Consider the following 24,892-nt stretch of genomic DNA (forward strand, 5'->3'; position numbering starts at 1 on the left):
GGGGCTACAATGCAAATATGAACCTACTTCTATTTTAGGAATAAGCAGTGAACCAGAGAACTATGAATGTGAAGCCATCAAAATCGATGCAAAAATAATTAGTTAAAAAGATTAAATTACAATGTATATTATTTGGGTTACTGCTAGCCTAACTTCACCTTTAATAAATTTTGAGAGAGAAATATTTCTTATATTCTTACACGTTACACATATAGGCAATGTTTGCTCAAATTCTTTTATTGTGGGTTGTTTCAATTAATGAAATAAAAATACAAAATTAGAGGCAAGGGAAATCTTTTGGAATTTTCCCCTGACCTGATTTCTATTTAAAAAACCAACACAGACATAACCCATTTGACGTTTTTTGTTTCACCTAACCACAAGGATAAAAGAATAGACTCTGGTCATAAAGTTTTGTGTCTCGGTGTTTTACACAGAGCCATAGTTCTTAAGTTTATATCTTGTTTTGTAAATGTTTAATATTCCTATTCTTTGATATTGTGTTATGTAGGAACATATTTAATTAAACTATTATGACCTTGCATTTGCCATATATTTTTTAATTGCAAACTCAGATTTAATCATTAAAGGTTCCCAAGATCTGTTAAAAAGAGAAAATTAAAACAGAAGTGTCTCTTCAGAAGAATGTGCATTTCAACCAGTACCAATGGAAAACAAGATTCTAGAATGAACTCATGTTAAACAATTATTTTCATCAGAAACAGTTAAATAGGAAATATTCTTGAGAAAAATATTCAAAGTAAGGAAACACTTGCAAAAGTTGTAGAGTCACTACTGACTCCCATCTTATTTAAAGGTGGAAAGCTTTTGTTCTCCCCCACAGCAATTAGAAATTATACATTCTTATGACTTTAAGCTTTGCAAATTGTTTATTTTCTTCATTGCAAATGGTTCAATTCTAAATGTAAGCATTCCTTATAATTCCTTGATGACATCTGAATAGGAACAATGACATGAATTGGCTACAACCATTTGAAATTAAGATATTGTTACTATAATGCAAGAACACTTAACTCTGTCCACAGGCGATGGCAATAGAACTGGGAATATAACCATACCTTTCTGCCTTCTGTCAGCCTCTGCCAGCCAGCAGCAAGTACTCCTTTGCATCGAAGATGCTGCACAGATCTCAGTGCAGGTCCACTGGACTGTATGAGTAAGAGTGCGGATTTCAAGTGTGCTGGGCACAGATAAAATGGCAGGATTGGTTAGGGAGGGTTAAGATACTGTTGTACTCCCAGTTTTATTGCCATCTTCATCCAGGCAGGCTGCGTGGAAAGTGTCACCGTAACAATATAATTCACGGTTTTCCATAGTTTATATTTTGTTTTTTTCCAGAAATGCTAACCTTCTTGTAAGAGATATGCAAATGGATTTTAAGTTTGTGAATGGGCTGCTCACAGATCTTCTCACTCACTAAGCCCTTCCTTGAGGAGGCTGAGCCAGAGCCTGAGCCAGCACTAATCTTGAGTCTGAGCAATTTGCCTAAACCTCTGGTCTCAGTGCTGTGCACTTGTGGCCTGCGCTAAGAAAGCCTGCTTATCCTCAGCTTCCACTCAGAGCTGAGTGCTTGTGGCATGCACGGAGCAAGTTTATTCCTAACTGCCTAATGTAGTTTCAGCACTGTGCTTGTGGCATGCACGGAGCATTCCTGTTTTCAGTTACCACTTCAGTTCCTGTGCTGTGTGCCTGCTTCTGGAGCACTTAGAAAATCAAAAGCAGACCATCTGGGGAAAGGATTTTATTTTGGGAATTCTTGGCCAGATGATCCTTAATTTGCAACCCACAATCTATTCTGGACTCTGATGTGGCATAGCTATTTTCAAGGCAATCTACTTACACACACGTATTTTAGAACACTTTGAAAAGAAATACGTAGGGGAGCTGTATCATTGGAACGCTCAGACCAAATAATCCCAGTTTTTCACCAGTGTCTTTACGCTGGTCTCTCTCTTGGCAAAGAAATTTCCAGGCCAATCAGGCTCTGCATGTGCATTCTAGAGCATTTTGATAATTAAAAGTAGGTCACGAGTGGGCCTTTATATTAGAAACTCCCTGACTAAGTGATCCCACAAAGTCTACCCTGGATCTTGATGTAGCATAGCTATTTCCAAGGCAATCTGCTTATGCATGTGCATTTTGAAGCATTTTGAAAAATAAAAGCCTGTCATTTTGGAAACCTGAGATCAAATTACGCAAATTTATCCCACAAACTGCATCCAAGGTCTTCAACTGGCATACCAAATTCCAAGTTGATCTGATTTAGCCTGTGAATTTTAGAACTCTTTTGAAAAAGTGCCGTGAAACTGGCATGGTGTTCCACCCTTGCAGCTTTGCCTGTACTCCTTATCTTCCTCTCAGTGATACATGGAACCACACTACAATCAACTCATTCTGGGAGAGAAGGGAATTGGGGGTGGGGGTGGGGTATATCTTATAAATCCCTTAATCAAGCCGCTCCAAGACTGCACTACTACCTCTTACCTGGGTCCCTCTACTGACAATCCAATGTTCAAACTGAACCAGCTGATGTGCATTTTAGAGCATTTTATTAAAAAGCAGGTCATGATTGGAAAGCAACTAAAATGGGAACCCCCCTAACCAAAACATACCTAATTTACTCCAAAAACAAATTTTAATCTGATCTGAATGTGCCTATGAATTCTAGAGCACTTTTAAAAATGGACATGAAAATTACATGCTCTCCTGCTTCTGTACAAGATCTGGTTTGCAGCAGTTCCAGGCACAACCCTCTAGAACCAGAAAGAAAAGCTAATATATTTTGAAATATTGCACTTTGCAGCTGCTTCTTGGTGGTATTCACTAGTTGAGATTAGAGGAAACATGCTGTGAATCCTTCTTATATTTCCCCCCCTCATCTTTGGGCAGAAAATCTTAAAAAATTGAAAATTTTAGAAGTTGATCATTTTTGGGAGAGCTTTATCTCCCAACTTACTTGACCAAATGACCCCAAATTTGCACCACTAACTCTACCCCTAGCTTTAATGTGGCACAGCAATTTTCCAAGACAACCTGCATTGCATATGTAATTTAGAGCTCTCTGAAATACTGTGAACAGAAAGCTCTCTTCTTAACTATGGACTCACTACTGCTCTTCCGCAATGTGCTTAACTTTAAACGTGTGTGTAGTGCCACTGAAGTCAGTGGATCTAAAAGTGTGCCTAGAGTTAAACTCAGGCTTAAGATATTTTTGCCTCTATCACAAAGTGTTGCTACATACACAGATTTATAAAACCATAAAGTACACATAATTAAAAGTTTCACTTCACCTGTCTTTTGTCTAAAGCAGCATATTCAGCTTCAATGCTTTCAGCTTCAGGATCCCGTGAGAATACCATTTGAGATTCCAGGTTGAGGGCCAAGTCTTTATGGTGTTGCTTCTCAGCACAGTCACAGGGAGTATCTTTATTTTCATTTTCTGCAAACAAGTCTCCACCATGTTTTACCAGAAGCTAAAAGCAAAAATCAAAAGTCAACACCTATGAATTACTGACTCTGAAAGATGTCTAACATTAATAAACAGGGATCAAATATAGACTAGTATGTAAAGTATACAAAAGGAAGCTTGCATAATTGCAAAGGGATTCTTTATTAAATTTATTTATATTGTATTTATTAATACATTCTTTATTAAAAAATAAAGTTCAAACACGTTACAGAATGATTTCTATTCATTTTGACTTGTACCTGGGCATCAAGTGTGTCTTGGTTAGTCAGCTGTACTGCAATTTAATTTTTAAATTAGCACCTAATCACATCAGCAATTGGTAAATAAGCCCCACCTCACTTCTTGAAATTTTATAATGCAGCTTTTGTAAAATGCCTGTCACAAATCAAATTCAGAGAAAACTGATTAGCTTTGAAATGGTGATAAAATGTTGTTTTACCCTTCAAACCTGAAGAATGGTAGTATTTATCCGAAGAAACCTAAGGGGCTGGAAAATGAATCAAGATTACATTCTCTAGTTCTGCCCTTGCATGAGCTCTCCACACCCTTACACTCCTCACTGCCTTCCCTCCAAAAGCATCACCAGATCCCAACATCTTCTCAATGGGAAACAAACCTTACAAATTCCCTAGATTACCTCCCCTATTAGTCACTTCTTCAGCATGGCGCCAATTCTGGCTAAATATCAAAAAATCCACACCTCCATTTACCTTCCTCTGATGCTTTCATGCATCAGGTGGGTAGGGTAGGACCCAGCACTTAAGAGATCTGTGACACAGTCGGAGTGCAGACAATGGGATGGTGGGTTCCCCGTCCTCAGAGGCAGGTTGCATTGGCACTGACTATCACACATGAATTGCAATACAATTATTTTTCTAAGGGTATGGCTACACTACGAAATTAGGTCGATTTTATAGAAGTCGATTTTTAGAAATCAATTTTATACAGTTGATTGTGTATGTCCCCACTAAGCGCATTAAGTCGGCGGAGTGCGTCCTCAATACTGTGGCTAGCATCGACTTACGGAGCGGTATACCGTGGGTAGCTATCCCACAGTTCTCGCAATCTCCGCTGCCCATTGGAATTCTGAGTTAAGCTCCCAATGCCTGATGGGGCAAAAACGTTGTTGTGGGTGGTTTTGGGTACATGTCGTCAGTTGCCCCTTCCTCCTTCCCTCCCTCTCTCCGTGAAAGCAAAGGCAGACAATCGTTTTGCGCCTTTTTTCCTGGGTTACTCGCGCAGATGCCATACCATGGCAAGCACGGAGCCTGCTCAGCTCACCACTGCTGTTGTGAGCATTGTAAACACCTCGCTCGTTATCCTGGAGTATGCGCAGAACCGGGCTAAGAGACGCCAGCATGATGACGATTGTGATGAAGACATGGACACAGACATTCCTGAAAGCACGGGCTGTGGCAATTGAGACATCATGGCGGCAGTGGGGCTGGTTGATACAGTGCACCACCGATTCTGGGCCCGCAAACAAGCACAGACTGGTGGGACCGCACAGTGTTGAGGGTATGGAATGATTCACAGTGGCTGCAAAACTTTTGCATGCGTAAGGCCACTTTTCTTGAACTTTGTGAGTTGCTTTCCCCCACCCTGAAGCGCAGGAATACCAAGATGAGAGCTGCCCTGACAGCTGAGAAGCGAGTGGCGATAGCCCTGTGGAAGCTTGCAATGCCTGACTGCTACTAGTCAGTCGGGAATGAATCTGGAGTGGGCAAGTCTACTGCGGGGACTGCTGTGATCCAAGTAGCTAGTGCAATCACTGATGTTCTGTTATCAAGGGTAGTAACTCTGGGAAATGTGCAGGTCGTAACTCAGGGAAATATGACGGCTTTGCTGCAATGGGGTTCCCTAAATGTAAGGGGGCGACAAACGGAATGCATATCCCTATCTTGGCACCGGACCACCTTGCCAACCAGTACATAAACCGCAAGGGGTACTTCTCAATGGTGCTGCAAGCACTGGTGGATCACAAGGGATGTTTCACTGACATCAGCATGGGATGGCCGGGAAGGGTGCATGACGCTTGCATCTTTAGGAACTCTGGGCTGTTCAAGCAGTTGCAAGAAGGGACTTACTTCCCAGACCAGAAAATTACCATTGGGGATGTTGAAATGCCAATAGTTATCCTTGGGAACCCACCCTACCCCTTAATGCCATGGCTCATGAAGCCGTACAGAGGCAGCCTGGACAGTAGTAAGGAGCAGTTCAACTATAGGCTGAGCAAGTGCAGAATGGTGGTAGAATGTGCCTTTCGATGTTTAAAAGCTTGCTGGCGCAGTTTACTGACTAAGTTAGACCTCAGCGTAACCAACATTCCCATTGTTATTGCTGCTTGCTGTGTGCTCCATAGTATCTGTGAGAATAAGGGGAAGACGTTTATGGCGGGGTGGGAGGTTGAGGCAAATCGCCTGGCAGACGATTTTTGAGCAGCCAGACACCAGAGCGATTAGAAGAGTACAGCTAGGCGCACTGAGCATCAGAGGCTTTGAAAACCAATTTCATGACTGACCAGGCTACAGTGTGACAGTTGTGCGTGTGTCTCCTTGCTGCAAATCCGTCCCTTTGTTGATTTTAATTTCCTGTAAGCCAACCCTCCCCTTCCATCACAGCTGGCAAAGGAAATAGTGTAACTATTGTTTTGAAACCATGCATTCATTCTTTATTAATTAAAAAAAAGTGAGATAACTGACAAGGTAGCCTGCGTGTGGTGGGATGCAGGAGGAGGGAAGGACAAGGCCACATTGCTTACTGTAGCCACACTACAAATCAAAACTGTTTGAATGACAGCCTTCTGTTGCTTGGGCCATCCTCTGGAGTGGAGTGGCTGGGTGCCTGGAGCCTCCCCCGCCGCACGTTCTTGGGCGTCTGGGTGAGAAGGATATGGAACTTGGGGAGGAGGGCAGGCAGTTATACAATGGATGCAGTGGGGATCTGTGCTCTTGTTGGCTTTCCTGCAGTTCCAACAGATGCTTCATCATGTCAGTTTGCTTCCCCATCTGTCATATATTCTTTGTTCTCTCATCCTCTTCTCCAGGGGAGAAGTGCATGCAATGGAGTATCTTGTTTTGGTAGGGTCGTAGATGGTTTTTATTTTAAATGTGTGTGTTATGTATCTATGTTAGACATGGCAAGGTTAATGAAAGGCACCTTGCATTTGGAACAAAGGTGCTGAGGTTTGTGAGAATTCCTGGGCCAGTTCATGTTAGTCTCAGGCTGGCCCCTGATAAAGTTCTGCTCAAAGCCAAGCTTTAATCAAGTAAACAAATTTTCAAGAAATAAGAGATTTAATCCTCCTTATTTTATAGATTGCAATTAAAAGCTCCAGCCAGGCTATCAATACTTCCCATAGTAATATTCTTGCTATGGTTGTCTTCTGTTTACATTTTATTTTTGATGGATATTTTTCTTTATTTTTAATCACATGCCTACTAGTTTGTTTTTGTTAAGGCATTTGTAAATGGAGGTTACTTACCTGTAACTGGAAGTTCTTTGAGATGCGTGGTCCCTATCTGTATTCCACACGTGGGTGCCAGACTGGAGATTAACAAGCAGCATCCATTGGCTTTCACATGCACAGTTGCTCTTCTCATGCTCCAGACCAAAGGTATAAGAGCCAATGTGGGCTAACTCCTCTCCAGTTCCTCTTCTTACAGCAAATCCAATATGATCCAAGGCCGAGGGGACAGAGAGCATATAGTGGAATACAGACAGGGACCACACATCATGAAGAACTTCCACTTATTCTTTGAGCGCTGGTCCATACGTCTATTCCACACATCGGTAACTGACAAGCAGTACTCAGATCAGAGGTTGATGTGAAGATGCCAGCAACAAAGATGTTTGAAGAACTGCAGTCCCCATCACTGCATCCACAGCGGAGGCCCGAACTAGCGCATAATATTTTGTGAACATGTGAATAGAACTCCAGGTTGTTGCTCTGAATATGTCTAGTATAAGTACCTCCTGTAGAGATACTGTAGAAGTAGCTTGTGCTCTTGGGGGAGGGACATATGCTAATTGGTAGCACATAATGATCCAACCAAAGTCCATTTAGAGATTCTCTGAGAAGATATTGCTTGTCTTTGCAACCTTTCTGCTACAGCGAGAAACAGTCTTGGTCATTTTCTAATTCATTTGGTCCTTTGCAGGTAGAATGCTGGGGCATGTCTACAATCCAAGGAATGAAGTCTTTTCTCTTCAACCAAAACCTGGGGTTTCAGGAAGAAATAAGAGCAACTAAAAATGCAACTTTCATTGAAGGGGGGGGGGGGGGCATAGAGCGTGTTGCCAAAGACTCAAATGGTGGTCTAGTGAGTATTGTCAGGATGAGACTGAGGTTCCACTAAGGTGTAGGCCTGACCACTGCTGGAAAGATCCTGACTAAGCCCTTCATTAATCTAACTGTTTGTTGGGCAAGTAAAAATTGAACACGCATCTACTGAAGGAAGGCAGGAAATGATTGTGGCGAGATGGACCAGCAGTGAACTGATGGAAAGACCCAAGTTCTTCAATGACAGAAGATAATCTAAAGTGACTGGAATATCTGCAGAGCCTGAGGAAGATTGACTGTGCTGTGCTCAGGTAGAAAAATGTCTCCATTTAGCTAGACAGCAGTTCAGAATCTTTCCTATTTTGAGTAAGAATGGTTTGGACGACTTCCGAACATGAACATTGTAGATCTGATGCCATTTCAAACACCACACCGTGAAGTGAACTGGATCTGAACTGGGGTGTCTGATTTTGCAGTCTTCCTAAGTTAGAAGATCTGGGAAGAGGAGATTACTTACCTGTAACTGGATGTTCTTCGGGATGTGTGATCCCTATCTGTATTTCACATGTGGATGTGCATGTGTGCCATGCACCTGAGTCCAGAAGTGTTTCCTAGTAGTGTCCATAGACCTGCAAGCGCGTAGTGGGTCTCCTCGTGCCCCTAGCCAAGGGTATAAGAGGTAGCATAGGTCGACACCACGCCAGTTTCTTCTCTTAACATTGCATCCTCTAGTCTGAAGCAGAAGGGAAGAAGGGCAGGTAGTGGAATATAGATAGGAACTACGCATCTCAAGAACCTCCAGTTACAGATAAGGAACAACCTCTTCTTCTTCTTTGAGTGATGGTCCCTACGTGTATTCCACTCGTGGGTGACTTGCAAGCAGTGATCAGTGCGGAGGTGGGTACAAGGATGCCAGTGGAACTGCCATTGGCAATACAGCTTGGCCCACGTCTGAACGCGTTACGGAGTAGTATGCTGTAAACGTGCGGACAGAGCACCATGTTGTGACTCAGCAGATGTCCTGCCATGACACATCCGCCAGTGAGGCTAAGGAGGCAGACTCCACCCATGTAGAATGCACTGTGACTCTGCCAGAAGGAGGTAGGTTGGAGTATTTGTAGCATTCAAGGATGCACCCCGACACTCATTTAGCGATTCACTGGGATGAGAGGGCTTGTCTCTTTGACCGTTTGATGATGGCAACAAAAAGTTTAGGTGACTTCCAAAAGAGGCAAGTCCTGTGGAGGTAGAATATTCGGGCATGGATGCCAAGGAGGTACAGAGTTCTGTCGGCGGGAGAGGTGTGTGGCTTTGGGTAGAACACAGGCAAGTGCATGGATTGACTGAGGTGTAATTCGGACACCTTCTCCTTGTTAAATATCATGTGGTGCGGGGGGGATCTGGCATCATGGCAGCAAGCTTGCCGACATGCCTGGCCGAGGTAATGGCAAATAAGAATGCCACTTGCATTCCTTTCCTTACCCATCCGGGCTAATAGCCCTTAATGGACTTAAACCCTGCTATAGTCCTAGCCTTCTCGACCTCCTCGGGCAAGGAGTTCCACAGGTTGACTGTGCACTGTGTGAAGAACAACTTCCTTTTATTTGTTTTAAACCTGCTGCCCATTAATTTCATTTGGTGAAAAGGAATGTTGTCCCTAGCCTCTGTTTGTCAGAGGGTGGAGATGCATGGCAGGAGAGAGATCACTTGATCGTTACCTGTTAGGTTCACTCCCTCTGGGGCACCTGGCATTGGCCACTGTCAGCAGACAGACTACTGGGCTGGATGGACCTTTGGTCTGACCCAGTATGGCCATTCTTATGTTGCATAGAGAACATGTTGCCGTCGGTTCAAAGGGTGGTCTCATGAGGGCAGAAAGAATGAGGTTGAGGTCCCGTGGGGGAATGAGCTTCATCATCGATGGAAAGGCGTTGATCAAGCCCTTCTTGAAGTACACAGTGGTGGGGTGTGTAAAGACGGACGGGCCATCCATTGCAGGAGAAAGGTGCTAAGTGCTGCCAGATGCACTCAAATAGGGTTGAGAGCCAGTACCGATGTTTTAAAGGGCAAGGAAATAGACCAGGATGACTGGGATGGTCACTGTGTCCCGAGTGGTTGTGGCGATGGAAACGTCTAGAAAGTGTCTCCATTTAGTGCAGCTGCATGTTCTGGCGGATTCCCTCCTGCTCTGGGTGAGGTTTGCCGAACCGGGGTGGAGCATGCACAGTCTACACTTGATGCCCATCCAAATACCAGACTGTGATGTGAAGAAGGTCTCGATTGGGATGATGGAGCGAGAAGAGACGGATAGGTGGTCAGTGAACCAGAACTTCTGCGGACAGTAGGGTGCTGTGAGGATGACGGTGGCCTTGTCCCGGCGAATCTTGAGGAGAACCTGCGGCAGGAGGGGAATGGAGTGAAAGGCATAACAGGTCACCCGTCCAGGATTGGAGAGTGTCACCTTGAGAGCCCTTGCCTAGAACTCCCCTGGAGCAATAGAGGGGGACTTTCCGAAGTCCTTGAGAGACAAAGAAGTCCCACCGGGAAGTGCCCCACCATGCGAAGAGGTTGTGGAGCATGGTATCATGAAGCTGGTTGAAGTATACAGTTTTGCTGAGCATGTCGTCTAGGGAATTTTGGGGGCCTGGTGCGTGGCCTGAAGTGTGACCTGGTTCCTGATGCACCAGTTCCAGAGACGGATAGACTTGGAGCAAAGAAAAGGAGACCTGGCTCCACCCTGTTTGTTGATTTATGCCACAGCAGTGATATTGTCAGAGAAGCTGAATGTTAAGGGACCATACCAGTGGGAGGAAGGCGTTGCATGTGAGACAGACTACCCTGAGTTCTAATATGTTTATGTGCAGCCTAAGTGGGCTCCCCACCCCATAAGGAAAACGTCTGTCTTGATAGTGGCCTGTGGTGTGGAGGAGCTGAAGGAGGTGCCAGTCATGATCTGGAATGGATCTGACCACCAGTTGAGGGAGGTCAGCACAGGCACGGGATATGGTCTCTGCTGGGGTTGTAGGTGGAGAGAAACAAACTTGTAGACCATGCAAGGTCATCCATGCGACATTATGTGAGTGCAGGCCACCATACGACTTAGGAGGGAGAGGCATTATTGGACTGCAGTATGGGGTTTGAGGCGAAGGCACATGATGAGGGCATTTATCAATGTGAAGCAGTCTGCCGAGAGGAAGGATCATGCTGCGATTGAGTCCAGCCTCGCCCCTATGAAGTATATTATCTGTGTATGTGTCAAAATTGACTTGTCTTTGTTGACACAAATATCCAGGAATGCCAGGAGGCCGAGAACACAGCAGATCACAGAGAGCACTTCCTGTTGAGATTGTGCCACCAGGAGCCAGTCGTTAAGGTACTGAGGTTAAGGTACTGTGTGGCCTAGGCATCACATCTGGTCATTACCACTCTGAAGATCTTTGTGAACACTCTTGGGTTTTTGCTATGCTGAATGGAAGCACCCAAAATTGGTAGTTGTGGTGTCCCACCCTGAAATGGAGAAACTTCCTGTATGATAGGTGGATGTCCATGTGGAAGCAAGCATCTTCAAGAGCCACGAACCATGCTCCCTTGTGGAGGGAGAGGATGATCAATGCCAGCTTCACCATCTGGAATTTGGATTCCTGATAAACGTATTCTGTAACTGAAGATCATGAATGGGGTGGCATCCTCTGCCCTTCTTTGGGATGAGGCAGTGCTGTGAGTAAAAGCCTCCCCCACTGTATTGGGGCAGGATGCACTCTATCTCACACACACACACACACACACACCCCCTTGAGGAGTAGAATGTCTGCTTCTTGTTGGAGAAGGAGTTGGTAGGAGGGCGATGAGGTGGGAAGGAGAGGAACTATCAAGCATCTGTGGTGGATGATATCCAGTACCCAATTGTCCACTGTGGTCTAGCCCCAACAACGGGCAAATAGGGCGAGATGGCCCCTGAAGATGACCTGTGGTGTGACGCTGAAGAAGTTCACAGGTCTTGACTTGCACATCAAAATTTGGCCTGCAGCTGGGAGAGGGTCCAGGATGTGGTCGTGGTAGAGACTGCTGCTGTCAAAGTGGAAGCTCTTGCAGGTGCTGATAGTAGGCTGGGTAAGATGTGTGTGGCTGCAGGCGAAAGGGTTATTTCCGGTGTCTGTATCTAGGACCAGAGCATAAATGTCAAGGGAACGTAGCGCGGACCGCGAATTTTTGGAGTGCAGGGACTTTTCCGTCTTTTCATTGAAGAGGTTGGACTCATCACAGGAGAGGACCTCGACTGTATTTTGCACCTCCCTGAGGAAGCCAGAGGATTGGAGCCATGAGTCCCTGTGCATGACTAGATCAGTAGCCACCGGTAAAGAGGCAGTGTCAGCTGCATCCACTACTGCCTGGAGGGCAACCTTGGTTGCTAGCCCCCCCTTCAACCATCAGTGTCTAGAACTGCTCCTAGTATTCTAGTGGGTGCTTGTCCTGGAACTCTGCTGGCCCATTGTAGTTGTTAAAATCGTATTTGGCTAGCAGAGCCTGATAGTTGGCAATATGGAACTGCAGTCCCGCAGATGAAAAAAGCTTCCTGCCCAGCATGTCCAGCCTCTTGGCCACCTTATCAGGAGAGGTGGATTTTTGTGGTTGCCGTCTTGCCCGTTCAGCAGTCGTGTGAACAACCAGGAAACTGGGAGAAGAGCGGGTGAATAGGAATTTGGCCTCCTTACCCCACACAAAGTACCATCTCTCTACTCGCTTGGGTGTGGGTGCACATGAGGTGGGTGTGTGCCACACTGCACGGGCCGGTTCCATGGCGACCTCATTGATGGGGAGCACCACCCTGGAGAGGCCTGGGGGTTGGAGGATGTCCAGCAGCTGATGTTGTCAGTCCTGGACTTCCTCCAAAGGAATCTGCAGGTCCGCTGCCACCCTCTGTAGCAGGTCCTGGTATTGCCGGTGACCATCTGACTGAGAAAGTGGGAAAGGGATGATCGCTTCATCCAGCAACGAGGATGCTCTGGTAGGGACAGGTGGAATTGGTAGTACCAGCTCCATGTCCTCCCCTTCCTCGTACACCAGCGAGGTAAGAAGGTGTACAGGGGATGCCTGGCATGAAGCCTGGGAATGGTTCTCGACGTCTCTGGTCCCCAAAGGCCAGAAGGAGGGGGTCTATCGGTTGTGGCAGGCCCCATGGGAAGGTTCACAGGCTGGAGGATAGGGAGGTCTGGTTTGCACATCCAGGCTCTGGCCTGGCATCAGGGAAGATGGCAGTTCCACATCCAAGAAGTCCTCGGAGTCGGAAGATGGTGCTATCAATGGCAGGACCACTTGTACCAGAAGGCTGCAGTGCAGCATGAAAGGAGCAGTTTCTCTGGTAGGAGGAGCAGGGGTTCATCCTTCGGCATGGGGATGTCCCAGCTGAGTGGAGGGCCTGAGAGGAGCAGATACTGTGCATAGGGGAGGATCAACTTCTCTGCCACTTGGCCAGAGGTCCATGGAGCACCCATCGAGATGGGTGAGGTACCTAGTGGAGTGTGTGGGGTCAGCTGGACTGCAGGACGCTGTCAGAGCAGGTGGTGTCATGTGCATCAGTGAGCATTCTGGATGTTTCGGTACTGGGTTTGCCTTCGGATCCCGTTTGTGTTTGCTTTTCCTTCCAGCCAAGGGGTCCTCGGTGCCAACCTGGCAGGATCCATGCACAATGTCTCACCCAATCTGGCATGGCACGGCTCGGGGAGGGAATGCTGCACTTATGAGCAGTCCTCTGCGGGGACCTGCTCTTGTGACCGTGAGTGTTTTTTACTCTCACACAAGGACTTGTCCTTGGCCTTTGGTATCAATGGTTCTGCACCATAAGTGGTGCTCAGAGAGGTGCTCGTGGTAAGAGGTGGCTGCTCCACAGGGAGTCCTCCTGGGCCGGGATCCAAGTGTGCTCGGGGTCACACAGCCTCTTCCATGAGATGCTTACGGAGACAGATATCACAGGCTTCCCTGGTCCTGGGCAGGAAGGACTTTCAGATAACAGCAGCGCATATCTCAGCACAGTGAGCTAAGTGCTATGGAATGTCGTTGCTGCTGCAACGTTGTTAAGGCTGCTAAGCTGCTACAGCTGCTCAGTGCTTCCATTCTTGGATCTCTGGCATCATCAGGGTGAGCAGAGAGCACAGTCTGCTAATTCAGCAGACCTCAATGTTACTCAAAGAAAGACCGCAGGCTTGGTTCGGTGGTGAAGGCACTCAGCCAAGTTTATTGTTGACGAAGCATGATACTAGTGTCCTGGCTCCGTGGTTACAGGTACACTAACAAATATATGCCTGCGACAATGGTACCAGATCAGTCAGCATACTAGGATGCTGCCCCCTAGGCTGGACATAGGTGCCCCTCCTATGACTTCTCCTTTTATACACTGATACAAATAAGTTACGTATTATGCTCCTGACGTGGTTAGTTACCAACCCTACACCTTGTACCTGCTAGTTCAAACAAAATGTCTTTATCCATTAGCCTGTTATCCCATCCTTATCTTACAAGAGGTTGGTGTGTTCCTGTACCATCTTTTAAGAACGTGTTTATATAATTACTTGAGAACCTGGACGTTCTTGTACCATTCTCTCTGGTCAGGAATGTGTAGGCGTCCTCTGGTTCACAGCCTTTGATTCACACTGTTAGTTACGTCTAGGGCTCCAGCAAGGCCGACATGCACCTCGCCCAGACAGCAGAGGTACTACTGGTGCTCATTGGTCACGGAGAATGAGCACAGCAGGAGACATGGTTTTTAAAGCCCAGGATCCGGGCATAGTCCCCGGTTGGGGTGGAATCCCCAGGCTGAGGAAACACTAACACTTCTACTATACTAGAACTACTAAAAATTATGTACATGTATATACATGGAGAAATAACTCTCTTCGCAAGCTAAGAGCGAAAGTAACAAGGGGTTCCAGACTCAGTGCCCCTTACTCTCAAGTGAAGTCCTGGAAGATGGGTCCTTGGGCTTCGCAGATCTAGGTTCTGCTCTCAAGCTCATGCTCGGAGGGCCACTGCTTATCAGTTGGGGCCAACATACAGTGGATTTCCCTGGCTCAGATCAGAGTGAGGTCTCATAGCCTTCTGGGTGTCTCCTCAACCAAAGCTGATGAGCTTCACATGTTCACAGGGGAAACGAGCGAAAGATGCTGCACTTCGCGGAAATATGTATCTTACCCAAACAGTAGAGGTTGGTGGTCGTCGCTCAAACAGAAAGAACAAGGGCAAGAGACCCAATTCTTGGACTCTAGGCATAGATCCAGACCATGAGCAGGACTTCCCAGCAAAGGGAAAAACAAGATATATAAACTATACTATAAAAAATAACTATGCTAGCCTAAAAACTACTTGTGATATCTATTTACAGGCTATAAAAAAGAAGCTGGAGAAATATGTGGACATAGAGGATTCTGACTCAAGCCATGCAGTGGTAAGAAGGAACTGGAGAGACATCAGCCTCTTATGCCCTTAGTCTGAAGTATGAGGAGATCGACTGCATATGCACTGGCCAATGGACACAGCTTGTTAAGAATCTCTGGGACTCGGGTGCATGGTGTGCATGCATTCCCAAATATAGAGTACACATAGGTACCAGCACTCAAAGAACTGGTGGTATAGACAAACTTTTCTGTGTATTGTTAGATGCTCCCAAGGACAGGAAACAGAACAGGACTGAGAAACCAAACTAGTCACTCAGTCAAATGTGAAAGGAATGTGGGCCCCACACCCAAAGGAAAGAAACAAGGAACTTGGCATTAGTCAGTCTGGGCACAGGGAAAGATCAAAGATCTTTAGAGTGCTAGGCACAGTTACCTCCTCCTCCTCCTATGTATTACATGTACATTTTGTTGCATTGTACAATAATGCTAAAAAATCAGATGGTTGTGAAAACGAGAGCCATGCTGGGGAAGGCAGGCTGGTAGACTTATGAGTGACTAAAAGCCACTGTGGTCAGAGCCCATCAGGCTGTCAGACCAAGGGAATTGAAAGGAGAGAATAACTGAAGAGCTCAGTGTCTCTTTCTTTCCATCATATCAAAAATTTACTGCATGTACTAAACTAGAAAAGACTGAAAGCTTAAACAGGGCTAACAGGCAGTATCAGCATGAAACTGGAATACAATCAGAGACCTAAGCACTATTAAATCACTTGAAGGCACTAAATTAAGTGGAATTACCAGTCCAATTACACAGCAGCCACTGCCATTTAGTATCAGGTTTAAACTGATTCCTTTGCAGACCTCCCATTTAAGCAGAATTCCCAGTAAAGGCTTGGTCTACACTACATACATACTTTGGTATAACTATGTCACTCGAAGGTGTGAAAAATCCACACCTCTGAGCGATGTAGTTATATTGACCTTAACCCCGTGTAGATAGTGCTATGTCGGTGGGAGAGCTCCTCACACCAACACGGCTACCGTGTCTCATGGAGGTGGAGTTATTAAGACAATGGGAGCGCTATCTCCTGTTGGCTTAGAGCATCTTTGCCAGCTGTGCTACAGCTGTAGCGTAGACCTGTTTTAAGAGTGCCCAAAGTTAGTGGCAGATACTATACAGAATTTTCACATACATTAGAATTTGTTGTTGTTGGTAAACTGCAGTTATGCTAGCACAGAGAGTAGAGTTCATTCTTCAATCAGCAGGTGGAGATTACGGCCTACACACGTATAAGGTATTCTTGAGGCAGGAGGTGAGTAGTTAAAACTCCTCCAGTCACAGCTGTTTTCACATATCGAGTAGGGTAAACAAGCTTCTAAAATTTGGCTCAGGTAGCTATTTATTCCATTTTTCTGTTTTGTATTTCTCGAACATTAAATTCCTTTAATTAATTATTATTATTAATAACTAGTATGGTTCTTCCTCATACTATATGATTTAATCTTATAAAGTTAATGTTATAAGTATCTGTAGTTTGATTTTCCTTTGATCTCTCCTCAGTTCACGTGGCTACCTGATAGTTTATTGTTCTGTTTCTTTCAGATTTACAAATGTAGCATTCTAAATGGACTTTCCCCCATCTTTGTAATTCTTAAGTTTGTATTAAAAATTTTCTCTTTGTGTAATAGCTTTGTTGAATACATATATAAATACCACAATATAACCACAAATCTGTATATTTATATCTGTTTTTTACCTCTACACAGGTTTTCATCCCTGAGGCAGCAGCGTAGTGCAAAGGTGTATTTTTTTTGTTATCAACAGCATCAATAGCTGCTCGTTCATATTCTCCTTGGTCAAGCTTTGCTCCTTTCCATTTTAGGATCATTTGCAGACAATCTGCTCTTCTGATATCATCTTCAGAGGGTCGTGCCAAGCGAGGATGGAGAGCTCCCTCAGCTATCATAATTTGAGGTCCCATACACAGCAAGTGCATAGATGTCTCATTGTGCACATTTCGTTTATTTGGGTTTCCATCTCTAACAAAAAGAAAAGTCCTACACGGAAAAATGAAGAAAAATAATCAGTATATAATGTAATTTATTATTTTGATACAGTAAGTCAAAGCAAAGAATTTTCATTATGGCTGCTACTCTCTTCTAGCTAAGATTTTGATTTATCCTATTCAGTGATAAATTAAAAATATTTCACAAGTGTGAACAGCTGGCTATGATCTTAGTCTCTTGAGCTGTGCTGCTCAAATATGGAAGTAAAACTAAAAATATTATTAATCTCTCTCATTTGTGTGGTGTTCCTGGGTTGCTTTAATTACCCCCTTTATTCTCTTCCAAAGGCCCCAAATTGCTTTGACCTTCCTTTCCATGGAAAAAGGCTGGATGTAACTCACTCCAGAGTTCATGCATCCTGCTCTGAATGCTCACTTGTAGTAGGTCATTCAAGAGAGACTTGAGGTGTGTTTCTTCCCTCCAGGCACAATTACTCCCAACCCTTGTCCTTTACTCTTGGAAGTGAGTTACTGTCAAAATCAGCCATAATCTCTAATCCCAGAGTAGCAGTAAAATACTGCACCTGAATAGTGTATTTTACTCACAATGCAAGAAAAAAAATCTTCTGTGCAATAAATTCAACTGATACACCAAGAAACAGAAGACGATTCAGAATACACATTAAAATTCATGTTTTAAGCAGAATTTGTAAATATTCTGATGTGGATCACTTCTATTTATGTACTTATTGTTTTAATACTGATATATCTCATGATTTGCAAAGGCATGCTGACAGTTGCAAACAAACTTTTCCACCTTTAAAGTGTAGTCAGTGTTTTTTAACAAAACCTCTTCTTATTTCTTCCTCCACCAGGCTCTAAACTCATTCAAGACAAAGGTACCAAAGATTTTCTTTCTTCAAAGTATTTCATAAGTATTTTAAAATTAAGATAGTTATTTTTTTTCCTACTAGCAGTGCAAAAATTGAGAAAAGTTTCTTCCACAATATGTAAAGTTTTACACTCAGAGGTCTCAGTAATAAGCCCCTCCCTGTTCTGAGGAATGAGGGGCTTAAGTAGGGGCTACCAGCCTGGTACTCTCCTTACCAAGCAAATGAGTGGGAAGTGGATCGAGTGGGGAGTGGGAAGAGCCGAGGTTCTGCCCTGCCCCCAATGCAAAATCTCATGCCCCAGAGATAGTCCAGATGGGGAAGTATTCTGTACCAGTGAAAAGGTGCAGCTTTCTTCTCCTTTGAGGCTATGGGAAAGCAACAGATTGTGATACCTGAAGTCTCAATCTGGTTCCTGCCCCGCTTTACTTTGCCCCTTACACAGGCAGGATTATAAAATTACAATCTAGTTTTGAGAGAAGAGAATTAGGGCACATTACACCAGTACAATTGGGTTCTAACTTGATTGGGCCCTTGGTCTCTATTTAAAAAATAATTATCCTTAAAGGAGGGTAAGCAATTGGCAATTTGTGGGAGGAAGAAAATGGGGTCTTTGTAGGTGGCTGGGAGGAATCTGCAGCAGAGTAGTGAATTCAAGGGAAAAGAAAGATAACAACAAGGAATGGAGTGGAAAGCAAAATCAAGGACTTTGCATGGAGCTAAGAAGGATGGATCATCTGGGAGGAGCTAGCAGATGGACCAGGGACTTTGCATGCATTTGAAAAGGTCATTTGCAGAGATACTCTCAACTACTCCAACCCCAGCCACATGCAAAATCAGCCAAACTCTCTGTCCACCCATATTCCAGCTGCTGCTTGCTTTAACGTGAAGGCCTTCGGACTCCCTCCTCACAGCTTGTGAAAACCAAAAGAACCCCAAATACTTAATTTTTAACTGTATTTTGGAATTTCACTGAAGACGAGTCAAGGTTCCTTCCCCACTCTGAACTCTAGGGTACAGATGTGGGGACCTGCGTGAAAGACCCCCTAAGCTTATTCTTACCAGTTTAGGTTAAAATTTCCCCAACGTACAAACTATTTTACCTTTTGTCCCTGGACCTTATGCTGCCACCACCAAAGCATCTAACAAAAATAATAGGGGAAGTGCCCACTTGGAAATGTCTCCCCCCAGAATATCCCCCCAAGCCCTACACCCCATTTCCTGGGGAAGGCGTGATAAAAATCCTCACCAATTTGCATAGGTGAACACAGACCCAAACCCTTGGATCTTAAGAACAATGAAAAAACAATCAGGTTCTTAAAAGAGAATTTTAATTAAAGTAAAAGAAAAACCTCTTGTAAAATCAGGAAGGGAACTACCTTACAGAGTAGTCAGATTCAAAACATAGAGAATCCCTCTAGGCAAAACCTTAAGTTACAAAAAGACACAAAAACAGGAATATACATTCCATCCAGCACAACTTATTTTATCAGCCATTTAAACAAAACAGAATCTAACGCACATCTAACTAGACTGCTTACTAACTCTTTACAGGAGTTCTAACCTGCATTCCTGCTCTGGTCCCAGCAAAAGCATCATCCAGACAGAGGGGACCCTCTGTTTTTCCCCCCCTCCAGCTTTGAAAGTATCTTGTCTCTTCATTGGTCATTTTGGTCAGGTGCCAGCGAGGTTATCTTAGCTTCTTAACCCTTTACAGGTGAAAGGGTTTTTCCTCTGGCCAGGAGGGATTTAAAGGTGGTCACCCTTCCCTTTATATTTATGACAACATTTAAGGGCATGAAAAAATAACCTAAAAGCCAGTTAAAAAGTTACCAGTTCCTTTCAGCCACCAGCCTTATTGGACACCAGCCTTATAGGAAAAATGGAGAGATTGATTTTTTTTTTTTAAAGTGCTCTCAGTCTGCCATATTTGAAAAGGTGACTTATTTTACACTATCTGCTTTTTCATTTTACTCATATTTACTTCAGTCTTTGGAAAGAAAGAGCATATGTTGTGACGCTGGCAGACCAGGTCAGATCAGGGCCACAGGCCAATTTGGTTGTATTAATATAGACCTAAGTGAGTGATGTATAAGTATGTATTCAGATGTTTAAACTTCATGAAAACTAGTGAAACGTTTGCATCGTGTATACCCATGGAACTAAAATAACCCACTAAAGAAACTTTGTGAAATGCTAATGAAGGACTTTATCAGAAAAGATGCTAATTCCAAAACAAAAGGCATCGTGATGATGACCGGAGGTCAAAAGACTATGTATTCCTCACTCATCATCATCAAAGGAAAAGCCGATGTGAGCACAGACACTGTTAGCTTGTCTTCTGTCAGAAGAAGATATAAAAATGGATTCAGAGAAAGATCCTTCATCTCTGGCCTGTTTGGACTCTTACAGGGAATGTACCATATGCAAAGCAGAGATCCCCAGAGATAATCTCGGTATCCTGAAAGACTTTTGGGAAACTGGCAGTTTATTACATCACGGCCACCATTTGGAGTTACAAACTGTGATTCACCTGTATATATATTTTATCTGCTTCAACCTCTCAATAACTCTCATTCTTTTTTCTTAGCTAATAAATCTTTAGTTAGTTTACTACAGAATTGGCTGCCAGCATTGTCTTTGGTGTAAGATCTGGAGTACCAACTGATCTGGGGTAAGTGACTGTTTATTTGGGACCGGGAGAAATCTGATGTGGTGTGATTTTTGGTTTAAGTGACCATTAACACAAAGTTCAGCTTGTCTGGGTGGCATGATAGGCTGGAGAATCTAAGGAGACTGTCTGCAACTCCATGGTAAGGCTGGTATGGTGATCCAGGAATTTGTTAAAGGCTTGATGAAATCTAATTATAGAACACTCCATCATCTTGGGGTATCTGCCCTGTTTCTGACAGTCTGCCCTAAGGTAGGCAGTCACAGTTGTAAGCCACTCCAGACAGTGTGACATGTGCATTCAGTTTTTTCAAGGTAGATAGACTTTACATTCTTCTAGCAAATTTAGGATGACAGCATTACTAAACTATCAAAAAAATTGTGCAGTAATTTCCTACCATAATTTCCTAGTATGACCTCTAATCTGACCCTAGATTAGATTTACTACAGACTGTTCATCTGTAAAACACTTTAGTCGACAAACAAACAAACTTCTGTCAAGAGAGAAATGGAAAATTGAAGCACATATAATAGCAAGAATCTTTTAGTTTACAGTTATTGTATGTACTAATTAACTATGACAATGGGTCTTTATAAAAGATAATATCTATGAAGCAATAATTAGACTGGATATAAGAAATAATGTAAAAATTTGCAAGCAGAGACATTTAAGTCTGGTACAGTGACCTTTCAGAATTCAAGCTTTCCTTGAAACACTCCAGGTTTTAAATCAGACATCCTCAAACTTTTGTACTGGTGACTCCTTTCACACAGCAAGCCTCAGAGTGCGACCCACCTTATAAATTAAAAACACTTTTTTCATATTTAACACGATTATAAATGCTGCAGGTGAAGTGGGGTTTGGGGTGGAGGCTCACAGCTCATGACCATCCACTTCATTACCTCCCGACCCCGAGGGGTCACAACCCCCAGTTTGAGAACCCCGGTTTTAAATGAAGCACTCCATGCTACACTGAAGTTAGTTATGGAAACATTTCGCCATATTTACCAACTTAGTGGAAATGGGCAGTGATTAGTTACAGCAACTTTGATAGTGAATAACAGCTTAATTTTCCCACCATTGCTCACTTGGAGTAGTAACTTATGTCATGGCTATAGGGCTAACTGCACCTCTCTCCACTTTCTGTGAGTGCACCCCCTTAGGTATCAGGCCTTGTGCCTTTATCTCTCCTAGGGTGAAAATCTGCAATTCTCCCACTCTTAGACCAGGCCTTGTGCTACAGTACCCTGTACACGCTCAATAGTGCCTACCCAGCTGGTCTGACTGGGTTCAGCACCTGCAGTTCTTCCCTTTGGGTGTCTGTGACCAGTGCTGTATACAGCAAGCAGACAGCTGTCTATAACCAAAGTATTGTTTAACAGTAGGAACAAAACATTTAGGGCAAAAAAGGATTTTAAAACAAAAAGTCTACTTGAATGTCTATCTTACCTAAAGGTTTTCCATCCTCTGATGGTACCCTAGGCAGGCCTAACTTCTTCAGACACCCCAGCACATCCTGCGTCAGTCTGGGCCCCCTGAACAACTCCCCCAAAACAATTACTATCTCTTGAGAGGGTGGTCTTTTTAAACTGCTCCAGTCCTTTTGATCTTCTGGTTCCCAGTCCTTAGCCCTGTTTGCCAAAACCAGTTCTGAAAATTGGCTGGAGCCAGGAGGTGGAATCTTCAAAGCTAATAGCACAGGCATAGTTTTTTAACAACCCTTAAGTGTTTACCCCAGAGGTGGCTTATCTTGAACCATTATTTTCTTTCTTGCTCATTTTCCTTACAGTCCCCTGTAACTAAACCAACGTTCATACAGTAAACATCCTAATAACCAGATCAACATACAATATTCATAAATTATTACAGTGTAGCTTCAATTCTGTCACACCTTACTCCATGCGTAGTCAGGGTGGCAGAAATAAGTCCTAAAGAAGTGCACATGTAGTGCGGTGTAAAGGATTAACTGGCATGAATTTGGGATTGCCATTACTAATGAGCAGTGAAGTCATGACTGAATTAAGGAGGTCTTCCCAAACGAGCGCCAACAGAACCTTTATACCATACCGCACAATCAAGTATTTTTATATGCTACATATTTTACACAAAATCTATTTTACAAATGTTTTAGAGAGTTTTAAAAAAGAATTATTGGAACTATTTTTTATCCCTCTACCTATAAAGTCAACTGCCTTATTCACCAAGATTGCACTATCCTGACCTCAGAGCAACCCATAAAGGCACGTAAGAATTATCTAAATTAATTTTTATGTACATAAAATGTCACAATTTAAAGTCTGATATTTGAGGGCTAAAGGTCTTGGTCCCACTGGGGAAGCTGGGAATCTCCCCTTTCCAACAGTATAGAGCTCACATGCGTAACGCTGCAAGAATGTGAGTTGAACTGTAAAGCTGAGCATTTTTTAAATGTATAGAAAGGCTACTACTGGTCCAGCAATGATTAACAGCAGCTAACCATTTCTCCCTCTATCTTTGGGGGGAGGGAGAGGAGGGAGGAGTCACAGCCAGGTCCCCTCAGCAGAAGCTTCTTCTCCTGTTGCTGCAGAGTGGTATTCCTCCAGGAAACAATGCACTCTAAATATGTAACAGTCTGACCTATACTGAAGAAGCCTTCCCTTTGATTCAGCATATCTCACACAATTCCACCCTACTTTCTTGATTATGAGCTCAATAATGGAATAGTCTCCAAACAGACCATTCTACAGCCATTTTCCTGATACCCTCCCAGCTAGATTTCCGGTCAGGTCCTGAAACAGAGACAGCAGTGATAGCGCTGGCAGATGACCTCCTCCTTTTGTTGGCCATAAACAGGGGGAAAACATTTATACTCATACTCCTCAATCTCTCTATAGCATTTGATACAGTTGACCACAGGGAGAGATTGAGATGCCATGGTCTCAAACAGCAGCTGACAATGCGGACAATACACAGATATACTTTCTATTCCAATAGCACCACCTTTCAACTATCCCAACGCCTGGCTGAGACTGACCTACCTATAAAACAGCTGGCTGAAACTGACTATAGTGGGGTGGTTTGGGCCTATTGGTCTGTGACTCCAACTCCCACCTTTATGTCAGTTCAAGGTGTCCAAGCCCTCTGGATGAGGTCTTAGCTGGACTGGCCTCATTGACAGTAATCCCTAGTGTGATGGGTTCGGTCAAAGAGACCCCCTTGGGACTGTCACCTGACATGCTGAAATTACCTTTGAGCCAGTTTTCCCTGCCAGCTTGGGACTCCAGAACCCTGCCTTGTTAAGCCAGACACGCTAGCCTGCTGCAGACCTGGGTCTGGTCCACATGCCCAAAGCTTCAGACTTTAACCAAAAACTGCTCAGCAGGTCACCTATCTCCAACACCCAAACTCCCAGTTCCCAGTGGGATCCAAACCCCAGATAAATCCGTTTTACTCTGTATAAAGCTTATACAGGGTAAACTCATAAATTGTCCGGGCTCTATAACACTAATAGAGAGATATGCACAGCTGTTTGCTCCCCCAGGTATTAATCACTTACTCTGGGTTAATTAATAAACAAAAGTGATTATTAAGTATAATAAGTAGGATTTAAGTGTTTTCAAGTAATAGACAGAACAAAGTAAGTCACCAAGCAAAATAAAGCAAAAACACACAAGTCTAAGCCTAATACATTAAGAAACTGATTACAGGTAAAATCTCACTCTCAGAGACATTCCAAAAAGCTCCTTTCACAGATTAGACTCCTTCCTAGTCTGGGCCCAATCTTTTCCCTGGTACAGTCCTTGTTAGTTTCAGCAGACATATTACGTGGAAAGCAGGGGTGTTCTCATGACTGGCCGCCTCCCCCTTTGTTCCGTTCCATCCCCTTTTATAACTTTGGCACAAGGCGGGAACCTTTTGTCTCTCTGGGTCCCCACCCCTCCTTCTAAATGGAAAAGCACCAGGATTAACATGGATTCCAGTATCAGGTGACATGTTCACATGTCCTGTGGACCCCAGCCTCCATTCTTCCAGGGCTGGCCCACACGTACCCGGGAAGGTTTGCAAGTAAACTGAGCCTTTACAGGTCATTGATTCTGAAGCACCCTTAATGGCTTCCCCTTAATGGGTTTACATCAGTAATACAAGTTTATATCTTATTTTCCTAACTTCAGACACAGAAATAATAC

General features: G+C 44.0%; 1 protein-coding gene across 8 annotated transcripts in view; it reads right to left on the reverse strand.

Moving 5' to 3' along the window:
* ANKIB1 (ankyrin repeat and IBR domain containing 1) overlaps positions 1-24,892 on the reverse strand; it is a 166,578-nt gene that overhangs the window by 71,348 nt on the left and 70,338 nt on the right. For all 8 annotated transcript variants that reach the window (XM_043541217.1, XM_027822725.3, XM_027822726.3 and 5 more), the window contains exons 3-4: positions 16,917-17,217; positions 3,312-3,494 (exon numbers count right to left, since the gene is read on the reverse strand). In XM_043541217.1, coding sequence (XP_043397152.1) covers positions 3,312-3,494; positions 16,917-17,217 — 484 coding nt within the window. The remainder of the gene's footprint in view (positions 1-3,311; positions 3,495-16,916; positions 17,218-24,892) is intronic.

This window comes from Chelonia mydas, chromosome 2 (assembly GCF_015237465.2).
Source record: "Chelonia mydas isolate rCheMyd1 chromosome 2, rCheMyd1.pri.v2, whole genome shotgun sequence".
NCBI lineage: Eukaryota > Metazoa > Chordata > Testudines > Cheloniidae > Chelonia > Chelonia mydas.